Genomic DNA, 23,951 nt, shown 5'->3' with positions numbered 1-23,951 from the left:
AACTTTTGTGGAGGCTCACTGCCTGGTGAAGATGTAGAGCTTGGGGTTAAAAACTCATCCAACTTGTAGAAGGGAAGAATTGGGGAGGGAGAGGTGAGGTGTCAAAGCCCTGTCACCTTCTGTATCACCCTGACTACTGCCTCCAGGAGCAGGTTGAGTTGAGTTCTTCAGAATTAGATTCAATAACACTGACATAGGTCATGAAATTTGTTGTTTAAACAAATCTACAACTCATCCATGATTAATAGCAAATCTCCTCCATCTGAACAGTTTTGTTACGGTCAGAGATACAGGTAATCCACAGCAAGGAACTACACAAATTGCCACGATGAACTTTGTGAAGGAACACCCAGCAACCCTGTTCCCCGATCAGCTGGGCACCTCCGTCTGTTCCCATCGGCCCTGGCTAGTTCCCTTCTGGAAACTGGTCACCATGCTCAGGGAAAGGTGACAGGAATGTAAAGCAGGAAGGTCACAATCACCTGCTTGAAGAGATGGGAGAAAACATTCAACATTCAGAGCCAATAAATTCCTGAACTGCTGTAAACAGTTAAGTTCACCCCAACGGGAGACAAACACACTTGCCTCCCAGATTTACAAACCTCAGCAGGGGATAATTTTCTGACGGAGGATGGTGGTATTTATACCAACGACTGTCACAAGTACAGAACTGGAAATAGACAGGCTTGTCTGAGTTAACCTGATTGAGCAGAACAAGGGTGAAGGCCATTCCCCAGTGAAATTCCCCAAAGGTATGTTTCCACAAATGGATTATTTCTTTAAAAAACAATTTAATTTTCTTTTAACTTTTATTTAAAATACTTGAAACTGTATCACAAAATAAGCAAAAGAATATTTTACAAGTAAAAACTTTCTCCTTTTTTGTTGGATAAAAAAAATTAATGATGGGAGTCCAGCCCTGTATCAACAGTCCATCAGGACCGATCACCATGGATCGAGACAGTGGGGCAACTCTGGACTGGGGGAAGGATGTAAAGACGAGCCCAGCCTTGTATCGACAGTCTCTCGGGATCAATCACTCCAGACTGTGAGACAGTGAGGTGATTCTGGATGGGGACGGGAGAGAAGAGAGAAGAGCAAGGATGAGCCCAGCAGGGAGGCACCCTGATTGAAGATTCTTGGTGGGGGTGAGGATCCCTTCCACGCAGTGGACCAGCAGGTAGGAGAGCAGAGAGCAACACACACAAAATGCTGGAGGAACTCAAGCAGGTCAGGCAGAATCTATGGAAACGAGTACAGGTGTGTGTGTGTCTGTCTGTCCGTCTCTCGGATTTCCAGCATCTGCAGATGTTCTCCTGTTTGTGAGGGGAGCAGAAAGTTGATTTGGTAGGATCACCAGTCACTGCCCCAGACTGGTAGAATCAGGTGTGGCCCTGACACCTTGTAGGCAACCTCTGAACAGCCACAGACAACTCCCCTGGTTATAGGGTAGACAGGATTACCAAGCAGTTTACAGATCATTTAGTAGCTTTAGGATGATGGGAAAGCAACAGTTTCAGAAATACTCAGTGACGAGGCAGTTTGAAGAGCATGAAACGTGTGATGGTGGGGTGTGTCTCACAGTAAACCAGGGTGCATGTGGGGTTAAAGCACTCGTCCGCTGCACATTCTGTGGATGAAGCACTGATTAAAAGTTCCTTCAGCCATGGCCAAGGAGGGAGGGGGATCAGCCAGAAACCATGAGGGGACCTGGAGAAGTGCAGCACAGAAACAGGCCCTTTGGCCCATCTAGCCCATGCTGGAACTATTTAAACTACCTCCTCCCATTGACCTGAACCAGGACCATAACCCTTCATATCCCGACCATCCAAACAACTTGTAAACACTGAAATGAAGCTCACATGCACAACTTGTGCTGGTAGCTCATTCCACAATCTCAATTCTGAGTGAAGTTTCCCCTCGTGTTCCCCTTAAACTTTTCACCCCTAACCTATGACCTCTCGTAGGCCCACACCACCTCTGGAAAAAGCCTGCTTGCATTAAACCCCATCTATACCCCTCAATTTTGTATACCTCTATGAAATCTCCTCTCAATCTTCTTAGTTCTAAAGAATACAGTCCTAACGTAACATAGCATCCCATCTTCTGTACTCAATGCATTGACTTTTGAAGGCTCATGTGCCAAAAGCTTTCTTTACAACATCTACCTGCGACTCCACTTTCAACGAATTATAGACCTGTATTCCCAGATCCCCTTGTTCTACCGCACTCCTCAGTGCCCTACCCTGGAAATGCAACAGCTCGTACTGCCTTCAGTTCAGACACCAGGGTCAGATGGGCAGGCTGAGATCAGCACTATTCCCTGGCCTGCAGGGGTTGACAGTGGCCACTGCTCCTACGTCATTCCAGGTAGCGGACCCCAGTTATAGGAAAAGGTTGAATAGTTTAGGATTTTATTCCCTGGAGCAAAGGAGAATAGGGGGAGATTTGATAAAGGTACACAAAATTATGAGGGGTACAGATAAGATCAATGCAAGCAGGCTTTTTCCACTGAGACTGTTTGAGACTAGAACTAGAGATCATGGGTTAAGGGTGAAAAATGAAATACTTAAGAGGAAGTTCTTCACTCAAAGGGTGGTGTGGAACAAGCTGCCAGTGGAAATGGTGGATGCAGGGTTGATTTCAACATTTAGGAGAAACTTGTAGACAGGTGTAAGGAGGGGAGGGGTTCAGCTATGGTCTGGGTGCAGGTTGATGGGTCTTGACAAAGTAATGGTTCAGCTCACACTAGAGGGGCCAAATGGCCCAATTCTGTGCTGTATCACTACGTATGATTAGTTGTTATGGAAACCATCCCCTCTGGGGGCACAGTCCTGTTCAGGAGCCATTTCCTCAAACAGCTACGGGGAGCTGGTTGAAGTTTCAAATGCAAGAATGAGAGCAGTGAGAAGGGGTGTGTTGGTGAGGGAACTGGTGGCAGGTGAAAGGGGAACACAGTTGTGTTCTGGTGGCCACACTGACTGCTCAGGAACAGTCTGGAGTTGTGCTGGATGGAAGCAATCTGTGTTAATAGGAACATCTGCTAAAGGGGGCATTTATAATTTATGGGGGTCTTGAATTTATAAACCCCACAATCAAAACAAATTATCTTTGGAACATTTGAATAAAACATAGTAGGTTCAAAATTTTTAAACAGCAGTTGTTAGTGGCAGAACTCAGATCAAAGGCAGCAATACGGTTAGTGCTGAAATCTTCCAGAATTGTCCAGCTTCTTTCCCCTCTGAATGGGCGTTGAATCCATGAACACTACCTCACTACTCTTTTAACTATTTAATATAAAGACTAATTTTTTTCCTCTTATGTATTGCATTAGATCACAAGACATGGAGCAGAATTAGGCCATTCAGCCCATCGAGTCTGCTCCGCCATTCCATCCTGGCTGATCCCAGATCCCACTCACCCCAGACACCTGACTTCTCGCCATATCCTTTGGTGCCCTGACCGATCAAGAAACCATCAACTTCCACCTTAAATATACACACAGACTTTTCCTCCACCAGTCTGTGGCAGAGCATTCCACAGATTCACCACCCTCTGGCTCAAAAAACTCCTCCTTACCTGCTCTAAAAGATCACCCCTCAATTTTGAGATTGTGCCGTCTAGTTCTGGATACCCCCACCAGAACAAACATCCTCTCCACATCCACCATCTCTAGTCCTTTCAACATTTGGTAGGTTCCAATGAGATCCCTTCACATTCTTCTAAATTCCAGTGAGTACAGGCCCAAAGCTACTGAATGCTCCTCATACGTTGACCCCTTCATTCTAGGAAACATCCTTGTGAACCTCTTCTGGACTCTCTCCAATGACAACACATCCTTTCTGAGATATGGGTCAAAACTGTTGACAATACTCCAAGTGCAGCCTGACTTTGGAATCTTTTAAAGCCTCATTTTCTTGAAATAAATGCCAACATTGCATTTGCCTTCTTTACCACAGGCTCAATCTGTAAATTAACGTTCTGGGAGTTTTGCGCGAGGACTCCCAAGTCCCTCTGCATCTCTGATGTTTGAATTTTCTCCCCATTTAGATAATAGTCTGCACTATTGTTCCCTTTACCAAAATACATTATCGTATTTACCAACACTGCATTCCATCTGCCACTTTTTTGCCCATTCTTTCAATTTGTTTAAGTCCTGCTGCAATCACATTGCTTCCTCAGCACCACCTATCCCTCCACCTATCTTCGTATCATTTGTCAACTTTACCACAAAACCATCAATTCCATTATCCAAATCATTGACAAACAATGTGAAAAGTAACGGTCCCAATACTGATCCCCAAGGAACACCACTAGTCACTGGTAGCCAACCAGAAAAGGTCTCCTTTAATATCACTCGCTGCCTCCTGTCAGCCGTTCCTCTATCCATTCCAGTACCTTTCCTGTAACACCATAGGATTTTATCTTGTTTCATGTGTGCCTCATGTGTGCTTAAAAAAAAAGTATCACAGCATATGCCAGTGATATTAAACCCGATCCTGTTATCCACCTCATGTTCAGCAAATGGGCACTCCGGTAAATAAAACTGAACTTTCCCTGAATCCCAATTCTTTTAAACAGGATTTTAACAATGGCTCCTAAACTACTGGGCAAGGGTGGAGTGGGACAGAGGGAAGGGGTGGGTAATGACGAGCTGCTCTCCAGCACTGTGCTGTTCCTGTCAGCTCCTCCCAGCTCTGTGGAAACGGAGCGAGAACATTTGCACACTACTTCATTGCAATTTCTATGGCGCTGTGATCAAACTGAGAACCATCAGTGACAATGCATGCAAGTTTCCCATCGCCCGGTGTCCAAGTCTACCTTCACAAACTGCAGCAAGAATAAATCCCAACTCTAGCACACACACAGGCCAAATTCCCCCACAAACAGAATTGTGGAGACACACACACACACACACACCACACACACACACACAGTGGAGGAAATCATTTGACCAGAAGTCAGATTGGAGCAGCTGGTTTCTTGCAGGTGGCTCAGGGAATGTGTTATCGTCCCTTTATCGTCACTGAAAATGAATTACAGTTTATCACCTTCCAGAATCAATGGGTACAGACCATCCCTATCACTAAATTAAAAATGTCTGCAACCATCTACTCGAACTAAACAGAAAAACTCAACATGCCAACTGTGAATAGGCTGTCCTGGGATACCAAAAAATAGAGGTTCACTGAGAGTGCACCAGAGTGTCCCCTGAAACACTGGTCACTAGATTGTCCGGTCAGCAGCCGGTGGCACTGCAGTTTTTCCTCAGCAGTCTGGAATGGCAAACAACACCCTTCAGTGCACAGTACACTAGAACCTGAGCACGCGTCACAAACATATCTCAGCCCTACTACACCAAGGGCCAGATATGTTACCCTTTACCAAACTAATCAAAGACTGACAAGTGCATGTTGCACTCCGAACATGTAGTGCCTAACACTAGTTCAGCTAGGCTGGTTAATTCAAACCAACAAGGAACTTTGTGGAAATCTGGTTCCCCTGTGGGTAACGCACAAGTTCACTGTTATTGTGGGTGTGGACTGTGATTCAACTTTATATGTGTGGCTTGCAATGGGCAACATTGTCACACCTTGCACCACCTGACACTGCAAATATTGCAATATGGTAATATCACCCTTCTAGTAAAAAGTATAAAGTCAGAAATTATCCAAAATAAAGTTAGTGTCTACACCATGACTATCAGCTACCACAATAAGTACTACTGTATTCCTAACGTGAAGACATATTATCACAGTGCCACAGCTTAACCTCGACATCAGTGCGCAGACATGACTACAAGCCAATGGAATTAGTGATCGGAAGTGAAGTGATTTCACCCGGCAGCCAGTTAACAATGATCAGACCACAGCAGGCTGTCAGAGCTGCAACTGTGTTCACAGGCGGTGAACAAGTGCAGGGTCTGGCCCTCCCTCCGTCTCACATGCAATTCACTCAACTACAGTGAAAACCTCACACGTTATTCAAGGCCGAGAAATTTCTGCTGTGTCGCACAGACTATCAGAACAGAACACAGAAAAACAAAGGTCTCTTTATAATGGTAAACGAGTATATTACAATTATTTTGCTCTGCATCTTGCCTGGAGTTAAGGCCTCACACTAGGCCAGATGTGTGAAAAGTCTTCAGTTCTAGTCAGTCTAAAAAACATTATTTTTGTCTTAAGTATTGAAAAACATTTAATTATATAACCCTTCATCAGCGTTCTATTCTCTCGTCCAGGTTAAATTCTCTTCAGTGGAGGCCAGGTTTACGCCAGCAATTGGCAGAAAGATTACAAATAGATCCGTCTCACACCAATCACATGATGAGTTCGTCCTGAGGGGTTTCAGCAGTCCTTACACGAGTTCATAACAGCAGACCCTCTCGCTGCACAAAATGCTCCCACGCATCAAAAAATAAAGTAGAAATCAAATCTGCCACTTGAGAAAGGCAACTGCCAGACTCCTTGCATCTGGAGCGAAACCAGATTATACTAAATTATCCAAAGATATACAATCGATGGTTCAGCCTGAAGCCTCCATGGAAACACAGCGGAAGGCCTTAGTGTCCCTTGTAGTGCACAGAGTGTGCGTGCTGCCTGCCCTCACAGCCAGGCTTCAGTGCAGGTTGGCAGCCGCGATGGCGAAAGCTTCCTGGATCTCTCGCACGGTCAGAATCCGAGTCAACATCTGCTCCATGTGTTCCTTGCTAATGGGCTGGGTCGAGTACCAGATCGGACTGTTGGGAGCCACCACAGGCTCAGGCGTCAGGTAGAAGGTGTCGTTCCTGCCCTTCACACTCTGGGGACTGAACAAGACGTCACAGGTTATTTGGGAAAATCAATCTTCTCCTCAGAGACTTGCAACAGATTTGATAAGAATTCAATGCCTGTCACCTTGGTCACACCAAGACACCCCCTCCATTGGCACAAGTCACCAGGTGAGAGCACACTCATCACAACTGTCAGGCAACCGGTGCCAGGTCCTCAGGGAGTTGACGACAACCCTACATCACCATGAGCAATAGTAAGGGCTGTCCTCAATAAATTATCATTTCAGTACTAAATGGACTTCCTTCTATTCTAAGGCTGTGCCCTCACAGCTTAAGACCATAAGACAAAGGAGAAGCTGGCCATTCAGCCCATCGAGTCTGCTCCATCATTTTATCATGAGCTGATCCATTCTCCCATTTAGTCCCACTCCCCCGCCTTCTCACCATAACCCTTGATGCCCTGGCTACTCAGATACCTATCAATCTCTACCTTAAATACACCCAATGACTTGGCCTCCACTGCCACCCATGGCAACAAATTCCATAGATTCACCACCCTCTGGCTAAAAAAATTTCTTCGCCTCTCTGTTCTGAATGGGCACCCTTCAATCCTTAAGTCATGCCCTCTCGTACTAGACTCCCCCACCATGGGAAACAACTTCGCCACATCCACTCTGTCCATGCCTTTCAACATTTGAAATGTTTCTATGAGGTCCCCTCTCATTCTTCTAAACTCCAAGGAATACAGTCCAACAGCGGACAAACGTTCCTCATATGTTAACCCTCTCATTCCCGAAATCATTCTAGTGAATCTTCTCTGAACCCTCTCCAACGTCAGCACATCCTTTCTTAAATAAGGAGCCCAAAACTGCCCACAGTACTCCAAGTGAGGTCTCACCAGCGCCTTATAGAGCCTCAACATCACATCCCTACTCCTACACTCTATTCCTCTAGAAATGAATGCCAACATTGCATTCACCTTCTTCACCACCGACTCAACCTGGAGGTTAACCTTAAGGGTATCCTGTACGAGGACTCCCAAGTCCCGTTGCATCTCAGAACTTTGAATTCTTTCCCCATTTAAATAATAGTCTGCCCGTTTATTTCTTCTGCCAAAGTGCATAACCATACACTTTCCAACATTGTACTTCATTTGCCACTTCTCTGCCCATTCTTCCAATCTATCCAAGTCTCTCTGCAGACTCTCCGTTTCCTCAGCACTACCGGCCCCTCCACCTATCTTTGTATCATCAGCAAACTTAGCCACAAAACCATCTATTCCATAATCCAAGTCGTTGATGTACAACGTAAAAAGAAGCGGCCCCAACACGGACCCCTGTGGAACACCACTGGTAACCGGCAGCCAACCAGAATAGGATCCCTTTATTCCCGCTCTCTGTTCCTGCCAATCAGCCAACGCTCTATCCACGTATGTAACTTTCCCGTAATTCCATGGGCTCTTCTCTTGTTTAGCAGCCTCATGTGCAACACCTTGTCAAAGGCCTTCTCACTACTGGAAACATCCCCGCCACACCCACTATCTAGGCCTTTCAGATCCCCCCTCATTCTTCTAAACTCCTGTGAGCATAAGCCCAGAATCAAATGCAGCTCATATACCAACCCTTTCATTCCCGGAATAATTCTCGTGACCGTCCTCTGGGCTCTCTCCAATGCCAGCACATCCCTTTGTAGATAAAGGTCCCAGAGCAGATCAGTTTTCAGCCAGCCATGGAATCAGCACAGAAGAATACAGCGTATTGGCCTTCACCGATCGTGGAATTGAATTTAGGAGCTGAGAGGTAATGTTGCAGCTATATGGGACCCTGGTTAGACCCCACTTGGAGCACTGTGCTCAGTTCTGGTTGCCTCACTACAGGAAGGATGTGGAAACCATAGAAAGGGTGCAGAGGAGATTTACAAGGATGTTGCCTGGATTGGGGAGTGTGCCTTATGAAAACAGGTTGAGTGAACTCAGCCTTTTCTCCTTGGAGCGACGGAGGATGAGAGGTGACCAGATAGAGGTGTATAAGATGATGAGAGGTAATTGATCGTGTGGATAGTCAGAAGCTTTTCCCCAGGGCTGAAATGGTTGCCACAAGAGGACACAGTTTTAAGGTGCTAGGGAGTAGGTACAGAGGAGATGTCAGGGGTAAGTTGTTTTTTTATATAAACGCAGGGAGTGGTGAGTGCGTGGAATGGGCTGCCAGCAATGGTGATGGAGGCGGATACGATAGGGTCTTTTAAGAGACTTTTGGATAGGTACATGGAGCTTAAAAAAACAAAAAAAAAAATAGAGGGCTACGGGTAACCCTAGTAATTTCTAAGGTAGTGACATGTTCAGCACAAATGTGTGGGCCGAAGGGCCTGTACTGTGCTGTAGGTTTTCTGTGCTTCTAAGAAATGACCACATATACTGAGGACAAAGTATTTGTTTGAATACATGTCAGAGATTCCCAAAGTGGGATGCACAGACCCCTTGCTTAACGGTGTTGGCCATGGCATAAAACAAGTTGGGAGCCACTGATACAATGAATGAATGAATGATTACTATGAAATAGCTGAATGCTGGTCACTGGCTGGCCCAGCAGGAATCCACCCTGGTAGGTAGTCACGTGAGAGCACTCAACTCATTCCAAGAAATACAGTGCAGGAGAGTTTAGTTCAATCCCTGAGAGTCATTCAGCCAGGCATCAGCCAAGTGGAGATCACTGAGCCACTACAGGTGGCTGAAAACCACAAACACTACAGGAGAATTCATTTCAGTTCGAGGACGGAGACATTTACCCCGGGTTTACAGAAACACTTTCACCATTTGAAGAGGTAGAAGTTATAGAGTTTGATGGGACAGCTAGATCAGTGCTAAAAACCACAAACACTACAAGTTAAATTCATCATTTGCCCCGGGTTTACGGAAACACTCACCATTTGAAGAGGTAGAAGTCGTACAGTTTGATGGGACAGCGCAGTGGGTTCTCAGGGTTTTCCGCCTGCTCTGCGTACATGTCATCTGTAACTGAAGATCACAAATCAACATTATACATCAGCACCGACTGATGTTCTGCACTTCGAGAACAAAGTATTTCAATACAAATCAGGGATTCCCAATCTGGGGCCCACCGATCCTTGGTATTCGCCTTGGCATAAAAAAAAGTCGGGAACAGCCCAAGACAACCAGGGACAGGCAGTCTGTTCAACTATCCCCTAAAACCATTGCTGTCTTGCCCCAGCAGCAGGTCTGATGTCGAGTTGGAGGAGGAAGTTTAGTGAGACGGTGAACTCTAGTGCACGTGTCTGCTTTCAGAAGGGCTGTTTGCGAAATGGAATCGCTGAGCTTGGGGCGAGAGTGCCAAGGTTTTGGCAGGGCAGTCTCAGTCAAGAGCTCAGGATGAGAGTACCAAGGCTTCAGCAGGGGTGGTCTTGGTGTGGGGGCAGGCTGAGTGGTGACAAGGTTGGGGAGAGAGAGAGAAAGGAGGGGAGAGAAACACAAGCAGCTGCAGATGCTTGAATCTGGAGCAAAGAATAAACTGGAGGAACTCAGGAGGTCGATTAGTATCTGCGGAGGCAGAGTAGTAGTAAATGGATCAGGCCGATATCCTGATTCAGTCCTGGCGTGGGCCCTGACCACGCTTTGCCTCCACAGGCACTGCTCCATCTTAGTTAAGGCAAGGTCTGAGCAGCCACAATTTTCCTGAATGGTGCAGAGAGTTGAGTGGTATATGGCAGCTTGTGCTCCTAGTTATTTACTCCACACTGTCCTTTCCCATTTATATTCTCTGCCTTCCATCTTCACTTCTTTATAAAATTGGACAGCTTACACTCAGGCCTCCATCACAGCCTTTAAGCATAGGTTGCAAATGGCAGGATTCAGCCCAATTCCCACCAGTAACCTCCGCCCCCCCCCCCATCTCATTAATTCTGTTTTCTGTCCCCTAACTAATTTCCCTCAATTCCAGTATCGCTAATCAGGTGACTCCTATTCTGAAAGCTGTGGGGTCCATATCAGAGGCACCAAGGTGGGAGTAGAGGGTATTGCAGTATCGACATACACTGAGTGGCCAAGCTAACCTGCTTGTTAATGCAAATATCTAAACAGCTGATCAGGTGGTAGCATCTCAATGCATAAAAGCATGCAGACATGGTCAAGAGATTCAGTTGTTGCTCAGACCAAACATCAGAATGGGGGAAGAAATGTGACCCAAGTGACTTTGATCGTTGGTGCAAGATGCAATGGTTTGAGCATCTCAGAAACTGCTGATCTCCTGTGATTTTCACACAACATTCTCTAGCAAAGGGGTTCCCAACCTGTGGTCTACAGACCCCTTGTTTAATGGTATTGTTTCATCACACAAAAGGTTTGAAACCCCTGTTCTGGAGTATACAAAGAACAAAACACATCCAGTGAGTGGCAGCTCAATGGCTGCATATGCCCTGTGAATGAGTGGTCAGAGGAAAATGGCCACACTGGTTTAAAGTGACTAACTGAAGTAACCACACGTTACAACAGTGGTGCGCAGAAGAGCATCTCTGAACACACAACACATTGAACATTGCAGTGGATGGGCTACGTGAACATACACTCAGGGGCCACTTTAATAGATATAGGAAGTACATGATAAAATGGCCACTGAGTACAGAAAACAGCGACAGACCAATTGGCCCCAAGAGCTGTTCTGCCATTCAAACAGATAGGGGATGACATGGAATTAGGTGTTGTTGATAATGAAGGTTATTGCAGATTACAGGGAGATCTTATCAGTTTGGGAAGTGGGGAGGTGTGCTGAATAGATTTCCATACCGATAAATGTGAAGGATGTATTTTGGAAAGTCAGACCAATGTTGGACTTGCACTATGAATGATAGGGGCATTAGGGAGTGTCATGGAAGAGGAACTTAAGAGCACACTGCTCATTGAGAGCAGCAACAAAGGCAGACAGGAGGGCGAAATGGGTGTTTAGTACACTGACCTTCAGGGTGATTAGATAACTGGATTTTAAGACACAAAGGGCATCAAGGTTATCCAAAGAGAACAGGAACAATATTGAGATAGTGGAGAGGAAGCAGCTACAAATCAAAAGGTACAGTATAGTACAGGCCTTTCAGTCCAATGTTATGTTGATCCTTCAACCCATTCCAACATCTATCCCTTCCCTTTCAGCCACATAGCTCTCCATTTTTTAATCACCTAACTAAGAGTCTTAAATGTCCCTAAAGTATCTGCCTCTCCCAGCACCCTGGCAACATTCCATGCATTCACCAGTAAAAATAAACCTGCTTCTGACATTTCCCCCCATGCATTCCTCCAAGCACTTTGAATTATGCCCCCTGATATTAGCATTTCTGCGCTGGAAAGTGAGCTCTGGTTATCCACTCGATCTCTGCCTCTTGCATACGTCTCTCATCCTCCTTCACTCCAAGACAAAAGCTGCAGCTCACTCAACCTCTCCTCATAAGACATGCTCTCTAATCCAGGCAGAACACGTTGGAAACGCTGAATGACCTGCAAGGCAACTGCACTTCAATCTCAAGACATGATTTAAAGGCTTAACAGACATCTTCACATTTAAACCAGGTCATCCCAATTCAGATACAGTGACCAATGCCAGCAATTCCAGCAGCGTGCCTGGATTACAAGAGAAAAGAGCAGAGCAGGTTTCATTTACCAAGATTAATTCAAAATTGGGTTAGTGTTTCTTCTCTATGGAGCTGTGGATCTCTGAACCAGGCTGCAGACCAGATAGTTAACTGATGTTTCTCTTGTCAATGGACAAGGGCAAAGTGATACATTTTGGAAAGTTAAACCGAGCCAGGACATAGTGACTGGTAGGGCCCTGGGGAGTGTTACAGAACAGAGAAACAAAGAAGCACAGGTGGTAACACAGGCAAACAGAATGGTGAAGATAGAGCTTGGCACATTTACCACCATTCAGGTCACGGAGTACAAGAGTTGGGACATCATGTTACAGCTGTACGCGACATTGGTGTGACTGCGGTTAGAGTACTGTGGGCAGATACACTATAGGAAGGATGTCATTTAGCTGCAGAGAGCGCAGGAAAGATTCACAAGGATGTCACCAGGATTGGAGGACTGAGGTTCTAAGGAGAGACTGGAGAGGCTGGGACTGTTTTCCTTGGAAGAAGAGAGGCTGCGGAGTGACCTTACAGAGGTTAAAATCATGAGGGGCCTAGATAAAGTGTATAGTCACCGTCTTTCCCTCAGGATATGGCAAAATTAGAGGGCATAGGTTGAAGGTGAGGGGGAAAGATTTAGAGGCACCCGAGGGGAAACTTTTCTCAGAGGATGGTGGGTATATGAAATGAGTTGCCAGTGGAAGTAGTAGAGGCAGGTGTATTAATGATATTTTAAAGATATTTGGATAGGTATATAAACAGGAAATACTTAGAGGGATATGACTCAAATGCAGGAAAACTCAAGGCAACTTGCTGGAAATGGACAAGTTGATCCAAAAGGGCTGTAAAGCTCTATGACTGGTGGGACCAGCTCGAGACGCCCGATGGTAAACTTCTCTATCTTTGTGATTGGCAACATCTCCGCCACGATCTCCATCAGCACAGGTGCACCACAGGCTTGTGTGCTTAGCCCCCTGCTCTACGTGCTTTACATTCATGAAGCTCCCATCAAGGAGCTGTTTATTCACTTCAGGAGGAGGAAACCAGATGTTCCACGAGCCAGCCCTCATCAGGAGATCAGAGGTGGAGAGGGTCAGCAACTTTAAACTCCTCGGTGTTATCATTTTGGAGGAGCTGTCCTGGGCCCAGCACAAGTGCAATTATGGAGAAAACACGGCAGCACCTCTACTTCCTTAGTAATTTGTGAAGATTCAACATGCTATCTAAAACTTTGTTAAACTTCTAGAAATGTGTGGCAGAGTGCGCAAAACCATTCCCACCACTGAGCACATCTAAGTGAAACATTATCGCAGGAAGGCAGCATCCATCACCAGGGACCTCACCACCTGGTTCATGCTGCTGCCATCAGGAACAGTCATCACCCCTCAACCATCAGGCTCTTGAACCAAAAGGGCACAACCTCTTTCAACTTCACTCGCCCCATCAGTGAACTGTTTCACAACCTATGGACTCACTCAAGGAGTCCTCTCAGCATGTTCTTTACATTTATTGTTTATTATTCAAATTCTATTATTGTATTTGCAGTTTGTCGTCTGCACACTGATTGTTTGTCCATCTTGTTGAGTGCAGTCTTACATTCATTCTATTGAATTTCTTGAACTGAGTATGCCCGCAAGAAAACAAATCTCAGCGTTTTATATGGTGACGTATGTACTTTGACTTTGAGTTCTGTGCCCATTCGTAATAAACTAGGAACCATCAGCCTTGTGTACATCTTGTGTAAATGAGAGCCAGAGGTACTCCCTCCAGAGTCTCAGTGACTCACCTTGTTGCATATGCATTGAGAAATCTGTGGGCTGCAGCAAGACCGTGAACAAAATACTAACAGTAATGAACTTTAAACAGGTTTAAACTACCAAACCATCATGTTTCAAATGCCCAGTTTTCCATGCTGCACAACCATTTATGCTTAGCATTTACTGAGATTTAGGAACCAATTTTAGAAACGTAGCATCCAATCTTTGTTGTGTAAACATAGAGGACACAGGGAGGGAACTGCCAGGAAAACTGCTTCCCAGTGACATACAAATAGTTTGAGACAGGTAGGTACCAACCTTTCTGACCAGTTTGATGGAGACCCAATGCTTTCAGATAACGAATACTTGTGCTTTTGTCCTTGGGATTGACTGGGTTCTTCTTCGTCTGTCGAACCACCTTCGAGAAGGCCAGCTTCATGTGCTGTTCCACACTCTTCAATAGGAAGTACCTGAATGAAGAGAACAAGACGAAATCTTGAAAACTCAATAAGACCTCCTGAATGGCACACTAAAGTTCCCACGGTTTGCCCTTTGGGAAAAGCAAAATGCCTTCCGCCTTGAATGGATTTTTTTTTTAAAAACCAGACCATCTACCCATTCTAGTAAACTTTGCACTTAGTCTTAGAGCACAAAGACAGGCTTTCCAAATGTGGAAGTTCAGGAATTCAGGGAAGAGAACAGTGAAAGATATTTTTATTACAAAAGTGGTGCTGCTGATGGTCTTAAGGTGCATAAATGTGGGAAGCTCAGGAAGAGATTGAAGGGACTGTGGCACTTTCATCCATGATTGAGGATGAAGGGCTCTGACCAGAAAAGTCAGTAGTTCCTTCCCCACCCCACTGATGCTGTTCCAACTGAGCACTCTCAGTTATTTGCTGTACCTACATACTTGTTCTTTGCAAACCATGCAAGAGGACACTACACCCCTCTTGTATCTGGATAAGCTTTACTTGTGCTGCCAGTGGATAATATCACATTTCCTACAGTATACACCATTTGAGAGACCTCCGCCCACTGACTTCACCCATTTCTCTTTGCAGCCTCCTTATGCCATCTTCACAACTCACTTTCCTACTGATTTACCAATCTTTTGTGATGTCCACAGCTAAACCTTCAGCTCTTCCCATCCATATTATTTATAGAAGTTGTAAAACTGAGGCCCCACCACCAGCCCCAGTATATGGAGGGAAGCAAGTGGAAATCTGCATGCCTACCACACCAACATGGTACCAGTGAGGCCAGCAATTTTCTGTTCCACTATAAGCGTTGCCACGCCAGATTTTCAAACGACTACTAGATATGTGAGCGGACAACATCGGTTTGCTCCTCTTCACCCACAACATGTCACTGAAGAGTCATAGTGTTACTTCTTCAAAAAGCTCCAATAAATTAGTTGGAAACTATTCCCTTTCTCAAAGCCATCTAACTTTGCTGATTAACTTGAACTTTGAAATGCTGTACAATAACTTTTTAAAATCAGTTTTTCCTAACAGAGAAGTTGACTACATCAGCCTGAATATTGCAGATTTGTTTCTGCCATTCGTGTGGAATGAATTCTAAATTTTAAAACTAAACAAAAGTTTATATCTACTCCCTTTTCGAATGAAGGGCTTACATTTGCTATTTTTCAATCTAATGGAGCCTTTTCCTCTATGTGGAGAAAGTTGTTGGAATAGGATTACTTTGGCAAAGGTGAGAATTATTTTAGCTCAGCACTAAAACATAGGAGACAAAACTGAAGCATACTTCCCAGTGTGAAGCAGATACACTTTTCCCAAACGCACGTGGGACCATCCTATCCGTAATTGTTTGCACAAGAATATTGTTCATAACAAGTTCTTTATGTTACAAAAAACTCATGGCATCAGATTCAGAACTGTACATGAAAACAGACACTGAACAGGAGCACTATGGTACTCACTTGGTGTTGAAGAACATGAGAGTTGTGAGGAGAGTGGAAGGCGAGTGAGCCCCGAGCTGTTTGCATTCCCACAGCATCTCCTCAGTGATGTGACTGGGGATGATGTAACCTATTAAACAATGCATCACATTATAAATGTCGTATGACTGGATACTAACTATTTAGTAAGTACTTCTGAGAGTCTCTGGCTAAGTTGTGCCATCTTGGGAACCAGAGGTAAGATTTTCTGACAGCAAGCTACTCAGCAAGAGGGACAATTAACCTGATCAGAACTCAACAACGATAGTCAATGTAAAACAAGCTTCCCATGTCCCATTCAGCACCTTCGCCATCTAGCTGTTTTCTAACCTTTTCGAAAGTACAAACAATAGGAAGTAGAGTGCACATAAAAGCTTAACAAAACTGAAAAATCAATGAGGGGAACTGGCCAGTTTTACTGCATGGATTAAAAAAAGGATTTGTTAGCAGGCAGGTGGATTAATTTCACAAATAGAACTGAATGGGGCAATCCAACAGTGATTGCAGGGATGTAGTTGCAAAGTGACCAAGGTCAAGAATGGTCCTGGATGGTTAACTTTAGAAGAGAGATAAAATGGAAGATGTAGTTGGGAACTGAGGATCTGGTAGTCAGGGGGTCTTTCTGGAAAAGTACATTTCATCCAAAGACAGAAAATGATTTAGTTTATGTGAAACCAGACTGCGGAGGACTGGAGACAGGACAGGTGAGAGAGGAGCAACACTAAATGCTGGGGCAGTAAGCCCACAATGGTGTGGAGGACTGGTGACAGGAGAGTGAGGGGTAACATTAAACACTGTAGTAGTAAGTCGGCAATGATGAACATTCAGGAATAATGAGAGGGGGATCAGGACCATTCAAGGATAAAGGAGGAAGCATGCCTGGAGGCAGAGGATGTGGGCAAGGTCCTAAACAAGTACTGCACAAGGACCACAGTCAGTGCACCTGGAGTTCGGGTCCTGTCAGCAGCTAGCCCGGGGTTTGATATCAAAGATCAGAGACCAAAGGTCAATCGCTAGACTGGAAGTTGAAACCCAATTGCCAAAGCCTGGAGATTCATCCCAGAGCTGAAGGACTGCCCATGATTATGGGTGGGAGGGTAGTAACGGGGCTTCTCTTGTTGGTTGTTGTGTTCTGCTGAACATGGTGGGCATTAATGTTGACAGCTGCCTGAAAATGTCTGCACAGATAGATAGTGGTAAACACAGCACATGTACTTTCTTCATTAGCCAAGGCACCAAATTCAAGAGTCAGCAAGTTACATTGCAGCTTTATAAAACTACTTAGGCCTCACTGCATTCAATTCAGGAAGGACGTGGAGGCTTTGGAGAGCTCAGAGAATTCACCAGGATGCTGCCTAGATTAGAGGGCAGCTGCTTATAAGGAGAGATTACAAACTTGGATTGTTTTCTCTGGAGAAGCGGATCCTGAGCTGAGACCCTGTAGATGTTTATAAGATTACTAAGTTTATAAAACAACTAAAAAAAAGTCACTTACGGAATTCACAAAACACCAAACATTGAGTATTGAGTAAAATACACTCTTACGGAATTTTCACAAATGTACAAGAACTGGTTTGCCAAGAGCAATGATTGCAGGCTGCCAGTTCACAGCAGGAAGCCACTTAAGGGAATTGCTTTGGCAATTGACAAGGCAATCTCGTCTATTGACAGTTGTACAACAATACTTTATCCAGCAATGGAACAGCTGCAAGTCAATCTAGTAACTAAAACTACAACCCTTTCTCTTCTACCTACAATTAGAATTCCCTTGCCTGTCATCTGCACACCCACTGGAGAAGAGGGACCATGTTGCAGAAAATTTCAGTTAGAACACTGGCCCTCCACGTCACAGCGATACACTATTATTTCAAGTGACAAGCTGTTTCTGAAAACAAGGCAACGGTTAAACGTTTGTGGCTGTAGTGAAGAACCCACGGCATCACTTACCCAGAGCGCTGATCTGAGGCTGCCAGTCTTTTAACACTTCCTGCAGCTTTTCAGTGAACTTTGTATAATAGATATCTGAAAATATATCATCTACTCTGCCATTTTCAAATAGATACTGCAAAAAAAAGTTAGAGAAATTTTCAATTTAACATTAAATCGGGTACTGAATCTAAAATCAAAATTTCTGCAAATGATGGAAAGTTGAAACAAAAAGCAGCGAGCACCCAGCAGGTCGGGTACAGAGAAACGGAAGTATTCAGCTTGACAATTTATTGGAGATACAGTGCGGAATAAGCCCCTCTGACCCATCAAGCCACGCCGCCCAGCAATCCCCAGATTTAATCCCAGCCCACTCATGGAACAATTTACAATAACCAATTAGCCAACCCACCGGTGCAGCTTTGGACTGTGGAGTACCCGGAGGAAACCCACATGGTCACGGGGAGAACGTACAAACTCCTTACAAGCAGCTGCGGGAATTGAACCCGTGTCGCCTGTACTGTAGACTGCTGTGCTCCCCAAGTGTGCTGTGTATACAGCTGAAGAGTTCAGTAATGACCCTAGTTCTTTTTTTCCTCCACAGGTACCGACTGCCCCCACCAAATAGATCCACCAATTTACAACTTTGATTTCACAAAGGAATAAATGATTTTGCGCCATAAAAACAGAACACTCAGCAAGTTCTGGAGAGAGAGAAACAGCTGTTGTTTCAGAAGAACTGGACAAGTGAGAAAACAAGATGCAGACTGTTGTCCAGCTGACAACTGGCTTTAGTGCCAATGAGATTTAGGCTTTAGATCTTTCAGAAAGGATAGGGAGGGAGGCAAAAGAGCTGGGGACAGCTGCAGAAAAGAAGGAAGTCATGGAGCGGTTGTCTACTGAGTCTCTGTGGGTGGAAGTTAGAAATGGGAAGGGGGTCAATAACTCTACTGGGTGTTTTTTTTTAAAATACACAAGACCACCCAATAGTAACAAGGACATCAAGTCCTGACGAAGGGTCTCGGCCTGAAACGTCGATTGCGCCTCTTCCTATAGATGCTGCTTGGCCTGCTGCGTTCACCAGCAACTTTGATGTATGTTGCAAGGACATCAAGGAGTAGATAAGGAGACAGATTCTGGAAAGGTGTAATAATAACAGGGTTGTCATGGTGGGAGATTTTAATTTCCCAAATATTGATTGGCACCTCCCAGAGCAAGGGGTTTAGATGGGGTGGAGTTTATTCGGTGTGTTCAGGAAGGTTTCCTGACACAATATGTAGATAAACCTGCAAGAGGAGAGGCTGTACTTGATCTGGTATTGGGAAATGAACCTGGTCAGGTGTCAGGTCTCTCAGTGGGAGAGCATTTTGGACATAATGATTACAATTCTATCTCCTTTACCAGAGCATTGGAGAGGGATAGGAACAGACAAGTTAGGAAAGTGTTTAATTGGAGTAAGGGGGAAATATGAAACTATCAGGCAGGAACTTGGAAGCATAAACTGGGAACAGATGTTCTCAGGGAAATGTACAGCAGAAATGTGGCAAATGTTCAGGGGTATTTGCATCTGCATGGGCATGTTCCAATGAGACAGGGAAAGGACGGTAGGGTATAGAAACCATGGTGTACAAAGGCAGTTGAAAATCTAGTCAAGAAGAAAAGCTTACGAAAGGTTAAAAAGAAACTAGGTACTGATAGAGATCTAGAAGATTATAAGACTAGCAGGAAGGACCTTAAAAATGAAATTAGGAGAGCCAGAAGGGGCTATTAGAAGGGCTTGTGTGCAGGATTAAGGAAAACGCCAAGGCATTCTACAGGTATGTGAAGAGCAAGAGGATAAGATGTGAGAGAATAGGACCAATCAAGTATGAGAGTGGAAAAGTGTGTATGAAACCAGAGGTACTTAGTGGATATTTTGCTTCAGTGATCACTACGGAAAAGGACCTTGATGATTGTAGGGATGACTTACAGCAGTCTGAAAAGCTTGAGCATGTAGATATTAAGAATAAGGATGTGCAGGGGCTTTTGGAAAACATCAAGTTGGATAAATCTCCAGGATCAGATGAGGTACTCCAGGCTACTGTGGGAGGAGAGAGAGGAGATTGCTAAGCCTCTGGCAATGATCTTTGCATCAATGGGAAACGGAGAGGTTCCAGAGGACTGGAGGGTTGCAGATGGAGGGAGTAGAGGTAGCCCAGGAAATTACAGACCAGTGAGTCTTACTTCAGTGGTTGGAGAGTTGATTGAGAAGATCCTGAGAGGCAGGATTTATGAACATTTGGAGAGGCACAATATGATTAGGAATAGTCAGCATGGCTTTGTCAAAGGCAGGTGGTGCATTATTAGCCTGATTGAATTTTGATGTGACTAAGCACATTGATGAAGGAAGAGCAGTAGATGTAGTGTATGTGGATTTCAGCAAGGCATTTGACAAGGTACCCCATGCAAGGTTTATTGAGAAAGTAAGGAGGCATGGATTCCAAGGGGACATTGCTTTGTGGATCCATAACTGGCTTGCCCACAGAAAGCAAAGAGTGGTTGTAGACAGGTCATATTCTGCATGGAGGTCGGTGACCAGTGGTGTGCCTCAGGGATCTGTTCTGGGACCCCTTCTCTTCGTGCTTTTTATAAATGACCTGGATGAGGAAGTGGAGGGATGGGTTAGTGAATTTGCTGATGACACAAAGATTGAGGGTGTTGTGGATAGTGTGGAGGGCTGTCAGAGGTTACAACAGGACACTGTTAGGATGAAAAACTGGGCTGAAAAGTGACATATAGAGTTCAACCCAGGTAAGTGTGAGGTGGTTCATTTTGGTAGGTCAAATATGATGGCAGAATATAGTATTAATGGCAAGACTCTTGGCAGTGTGGAGGATCAGAGGGACCTTAGGGTCCAAGTCCATAGGACACAAAGCTGCTGTGCAGGTCGATTCTGTGGTTAAGAAGGTATATGGTGCATTGGCCTTAATCAACAGTGGGATTTGAGTTCAAGAGCTAAGAGGTAATGTTACAGCTATATGGGACCCTGGTCAGACCCCACATGGAGTACTGTGCTCAGTTCTGGTCACCTCACTACAGGAAGGATGTGGAAACCATAGAAAGAGTGCAGAGGAGATTTATAAGGATGTTGCCTGGATTGGGGAGCATGCCTTATGAAAATAGGTTGAGTGAACTCGGCCTTTTCTCCTTGGAGTGATGAAGGATGAGAGGTGACTTGATAGAGGTGTATAAGATGATGATAAGCATTGATCGTGTGGATAGTCAAAGAGGCTTTTTCCCCCAGGAATGAAATGGCTAACACCAGAGGGCACAGTTTTAAGGTGCTTGGAAGAAGGTACAGATAGGATGTTGGGGGAATGTTTGTTTGTATTTTTTTATATAAATATACGCAGTGACGAGAGTGTGGAATGAGCTGCCGGCGACTGTGGTGGAGGTGGATAAAATGGGGTCTTTTAAGAGACTCCTGGATAGGTACATGAGCTTAGAAAAATAGAGGGCTATGGGTAACCCTAGGTAGTTTCGAAAATAAGTATGTGTTCGGCACAGCATCGTGGGCCGAAGGGCCTGTAGGATTTCTATGTTTCTATGAGGGAGGAGGGAAGTTGTTGGTAAGATACAATGGGTGAGACAGCATCTGGGGAGAGGAATGGACAGCTATTACAGGTGGATTGCCAATTCTGACATACCAGGAGGGATGATCATCCAAAACTGTTTAATTCAGTGGACACTACAGGCCCGGATTCATTAGCTGGACACTCAACCACAGAGTTTGGTTGACACAGTTCTCCCACTCCCCACAACTAAACTCACTTGTTTTCTCACTATTCTACTTCTGAAGGACTGTTTCTCTCCACAACATCTGCCGAGTATTTCCAGCTTTTTCTACTGTGTTTCCCCCCCCAATTCTCGGCTTCTGCAGTATTTTATTTACTTCAATAGGTTACATGAAAACAGACTGCACACAGTGAAGTCAGGCTTGTTTGAAAGTTTGACCTATTTGGCCATACCTTTTGAATGCAGAGACAGATATAGTACAGCATGTCTGGATCATAGGCTTCACCCTCTGGGTTGCGGGCTTCCTTTAGCATCAGGCACAGTCCGTAGTTCAGTTCTGCCACTGCTGAGGACAGGAGGTTTTCCTGGAAGCGCAGTGGCTGCCGGCCTTGCCGAGAAAGAAGATGGCATGTTCACTGGTGCACTGCATAAATGTACCTTCTCCAAATTCATTTTGTCAAAACTAGCTCGTCCTTGGGACTGACCAACAGCAGGATATAATGGGAACGTACCAAGAACATTATTCCTCTCTTCGGAAGTGAAAAATTTAAAGGGGCAACTTTTCCCCCATAGAGGGTGGTGATATATTGGACGATCTGTATGAGGAACTCGTAGAGGTAGGTACGATTACAATGTTAGATATTGGATAGGTACATAGATAGGACAGGTTTAGAACAGGGGTTCCCAACTTTTTTTTAAAATATATATGCCAAGGGGCCTGTGAATCCCAAGTTGGGATCCCTTGGTTTAGAGGGATATAGGGACAAGTTGCAGGCAAGTGGACAACTTGGATCAGTTGAGCCAAAGGGCCTGACTCCAGTAGACCACAAGACACAGGAGCAGAATTAGGCCATTTGACCCATCCAGTCTGCTCCGCCATTCAATCATGGCTGATCCTTTATCCGCTCCTCAGCCCCATTCCCTGGCCTTCTCCCTGTAACCTTTGATGCCATGTCCAATCAAGAACTTATCAATCTCTGCCTTAAATACACCCAACACCTGGCCTCCACAGCTGCATGTGGCAACAAATTCACCACCCCCGTCTAAATAAGTTTCTCCGCATCTGTTTTAAGTGGATGCCCCTCTACCTTAAGGCTTGTCCAAGACTTTCCCACAATGGGAAATAACCTTTACACATCTACTCCGTCTAGACCTTTCAAATTTGAAAGGTTTCAATGAGATCTTCCTTCATCTTTCTAAATTCCAGTGAGTACTGACCCAGAGCTATCAAACATTCCTTGTGTGATAACCCTTTCATTCCCAGAATCATCATGAGCTTCCTCTGAACGCTCCAACGCCAGCATATCTTTTCTTTGATGAGGACCCCAAAACTGTTCACAATACTCAAGGTGATGCCTGACCAGCGCCATCACATCCCTGCTCTTGTATTCTAGACCTTTGGAAATTATTTGCCTTCCCCCGCACAGGGACTCCCCAAGGCCCTTAGCAGCTCAGATTTTTGGGTTTTCTTCCTGCTTAGAAAATACTCCATACATTTATTTCTACGACCAAAGTGCATGACCATGCATTTTCCAACAGTGCATTTCATTTGCCACTTTCTTGTCTATTCTCCCAATCTGTCCAAGTCCTTCTGTAGCCTACCCGTTTCCTTAACATTACCTGCCCCTCCACTAATCTTTGTATCAGCCGCAAACATGGCAACAAAGCCATCGATTTCATCATCTAAATCAGTGATATCAGCACAAAAAACAGCGGCCCCAGCACAGATCCCTGTGGGACACCTCTAGTCACTGGCAGCCAACCAGAAAAGGATCCTTTTATTCCACTCACTGCCTCCTACCAATCAGCCAATGCTCTAACCATGCCAGTAACTTTCCCGTAATACCGTGGGCTCTTAACTTGGTGAGCAGCCTCATGTGTTGCACCTTTCCAAAGGCCTTCTGAAAATCCAAATATGCAATATCCACTGCATCCGCTTTATCTATCCTACAAAGAATTCTCCTCAAAGAATTCCAACAGGCTCATCAGGCAAGATTTCTCATGAAGGAAACCAGCTGAAGTTGTCCCATCCCGTCCTAGGTCAACAAGTACTCCATAACCTCATCCTTAACAACTGACTACAAAATCTTCCCAACCACTGAGGTCAGGCTAACTGGTCTATAATTTCCTTTCC

General features: G+C 44.9%; 1 protein-coding gene across 4 annotated transcripts in view; it reads right to left on the bottom strand.

Annotated features, from left to right (window-relative positions):
* Positions 1–6,050: 6,050 nt before the first annotated feature.
* Positions 6,051–23,951, bottom strand: part of LOC134356993 (transcriptional regulator QRICH1-like) — a 62,148-nt gene continuing 44,247 nt past the window's right edge. For all 4 annotated transcript variants that reach the window (XM_063068291.1, XM_063068293.1, XM_063068292.1 and 1 more), the window contains 6 exons: positions 22,051–22,205; positions 18,065–18,179; positions 16,100–16,208; positions 14,476–14,627; positions 9,695–9,785; positions 6,051–6,808 (listed from right to left, as the gene is read on the bottom strand). In XM_063068291.1, the coding sequence (XP_062924361.1) occupies positions 6,619–6,808; positions 9,695–9,785; positions 14,476–14,627; positions 16,100–16,208; positions 18,065–18,179; positions 22,051–22,205 (812 nt within the window). In that variant the 3' untranslated portion in view covers positions 6,051–6,618. The remainder of the gene's footprint in view (positions 6,809–9,694; positions 9,786–14,475; positions 14,628–16,099; positions 16,209–18,064; positions 18,180–22,050; positions 22,206–23,951) is intronic.

The sequence above is a fragment of the Mobula hypostoma genome, chromosome 15 (genome assembly GCF_963921235.1).
Source record: "Mobula hypostoma chromosome 15, sMobHyp1.1, whole genome shotgun sequence".
Classification (NCBI taxonomy): domain Eukaryota; kingdom Metazoa; phylum Chordata; class Chondrichthyes; order Myliobatiformes; family Myliobatidae; genus Mobula; species Mobula hypostoma.
Note: the sequence above shows the minus strand (reverse complement) of the source record. Positions and strands in the feature narration are given on the sequence as shown.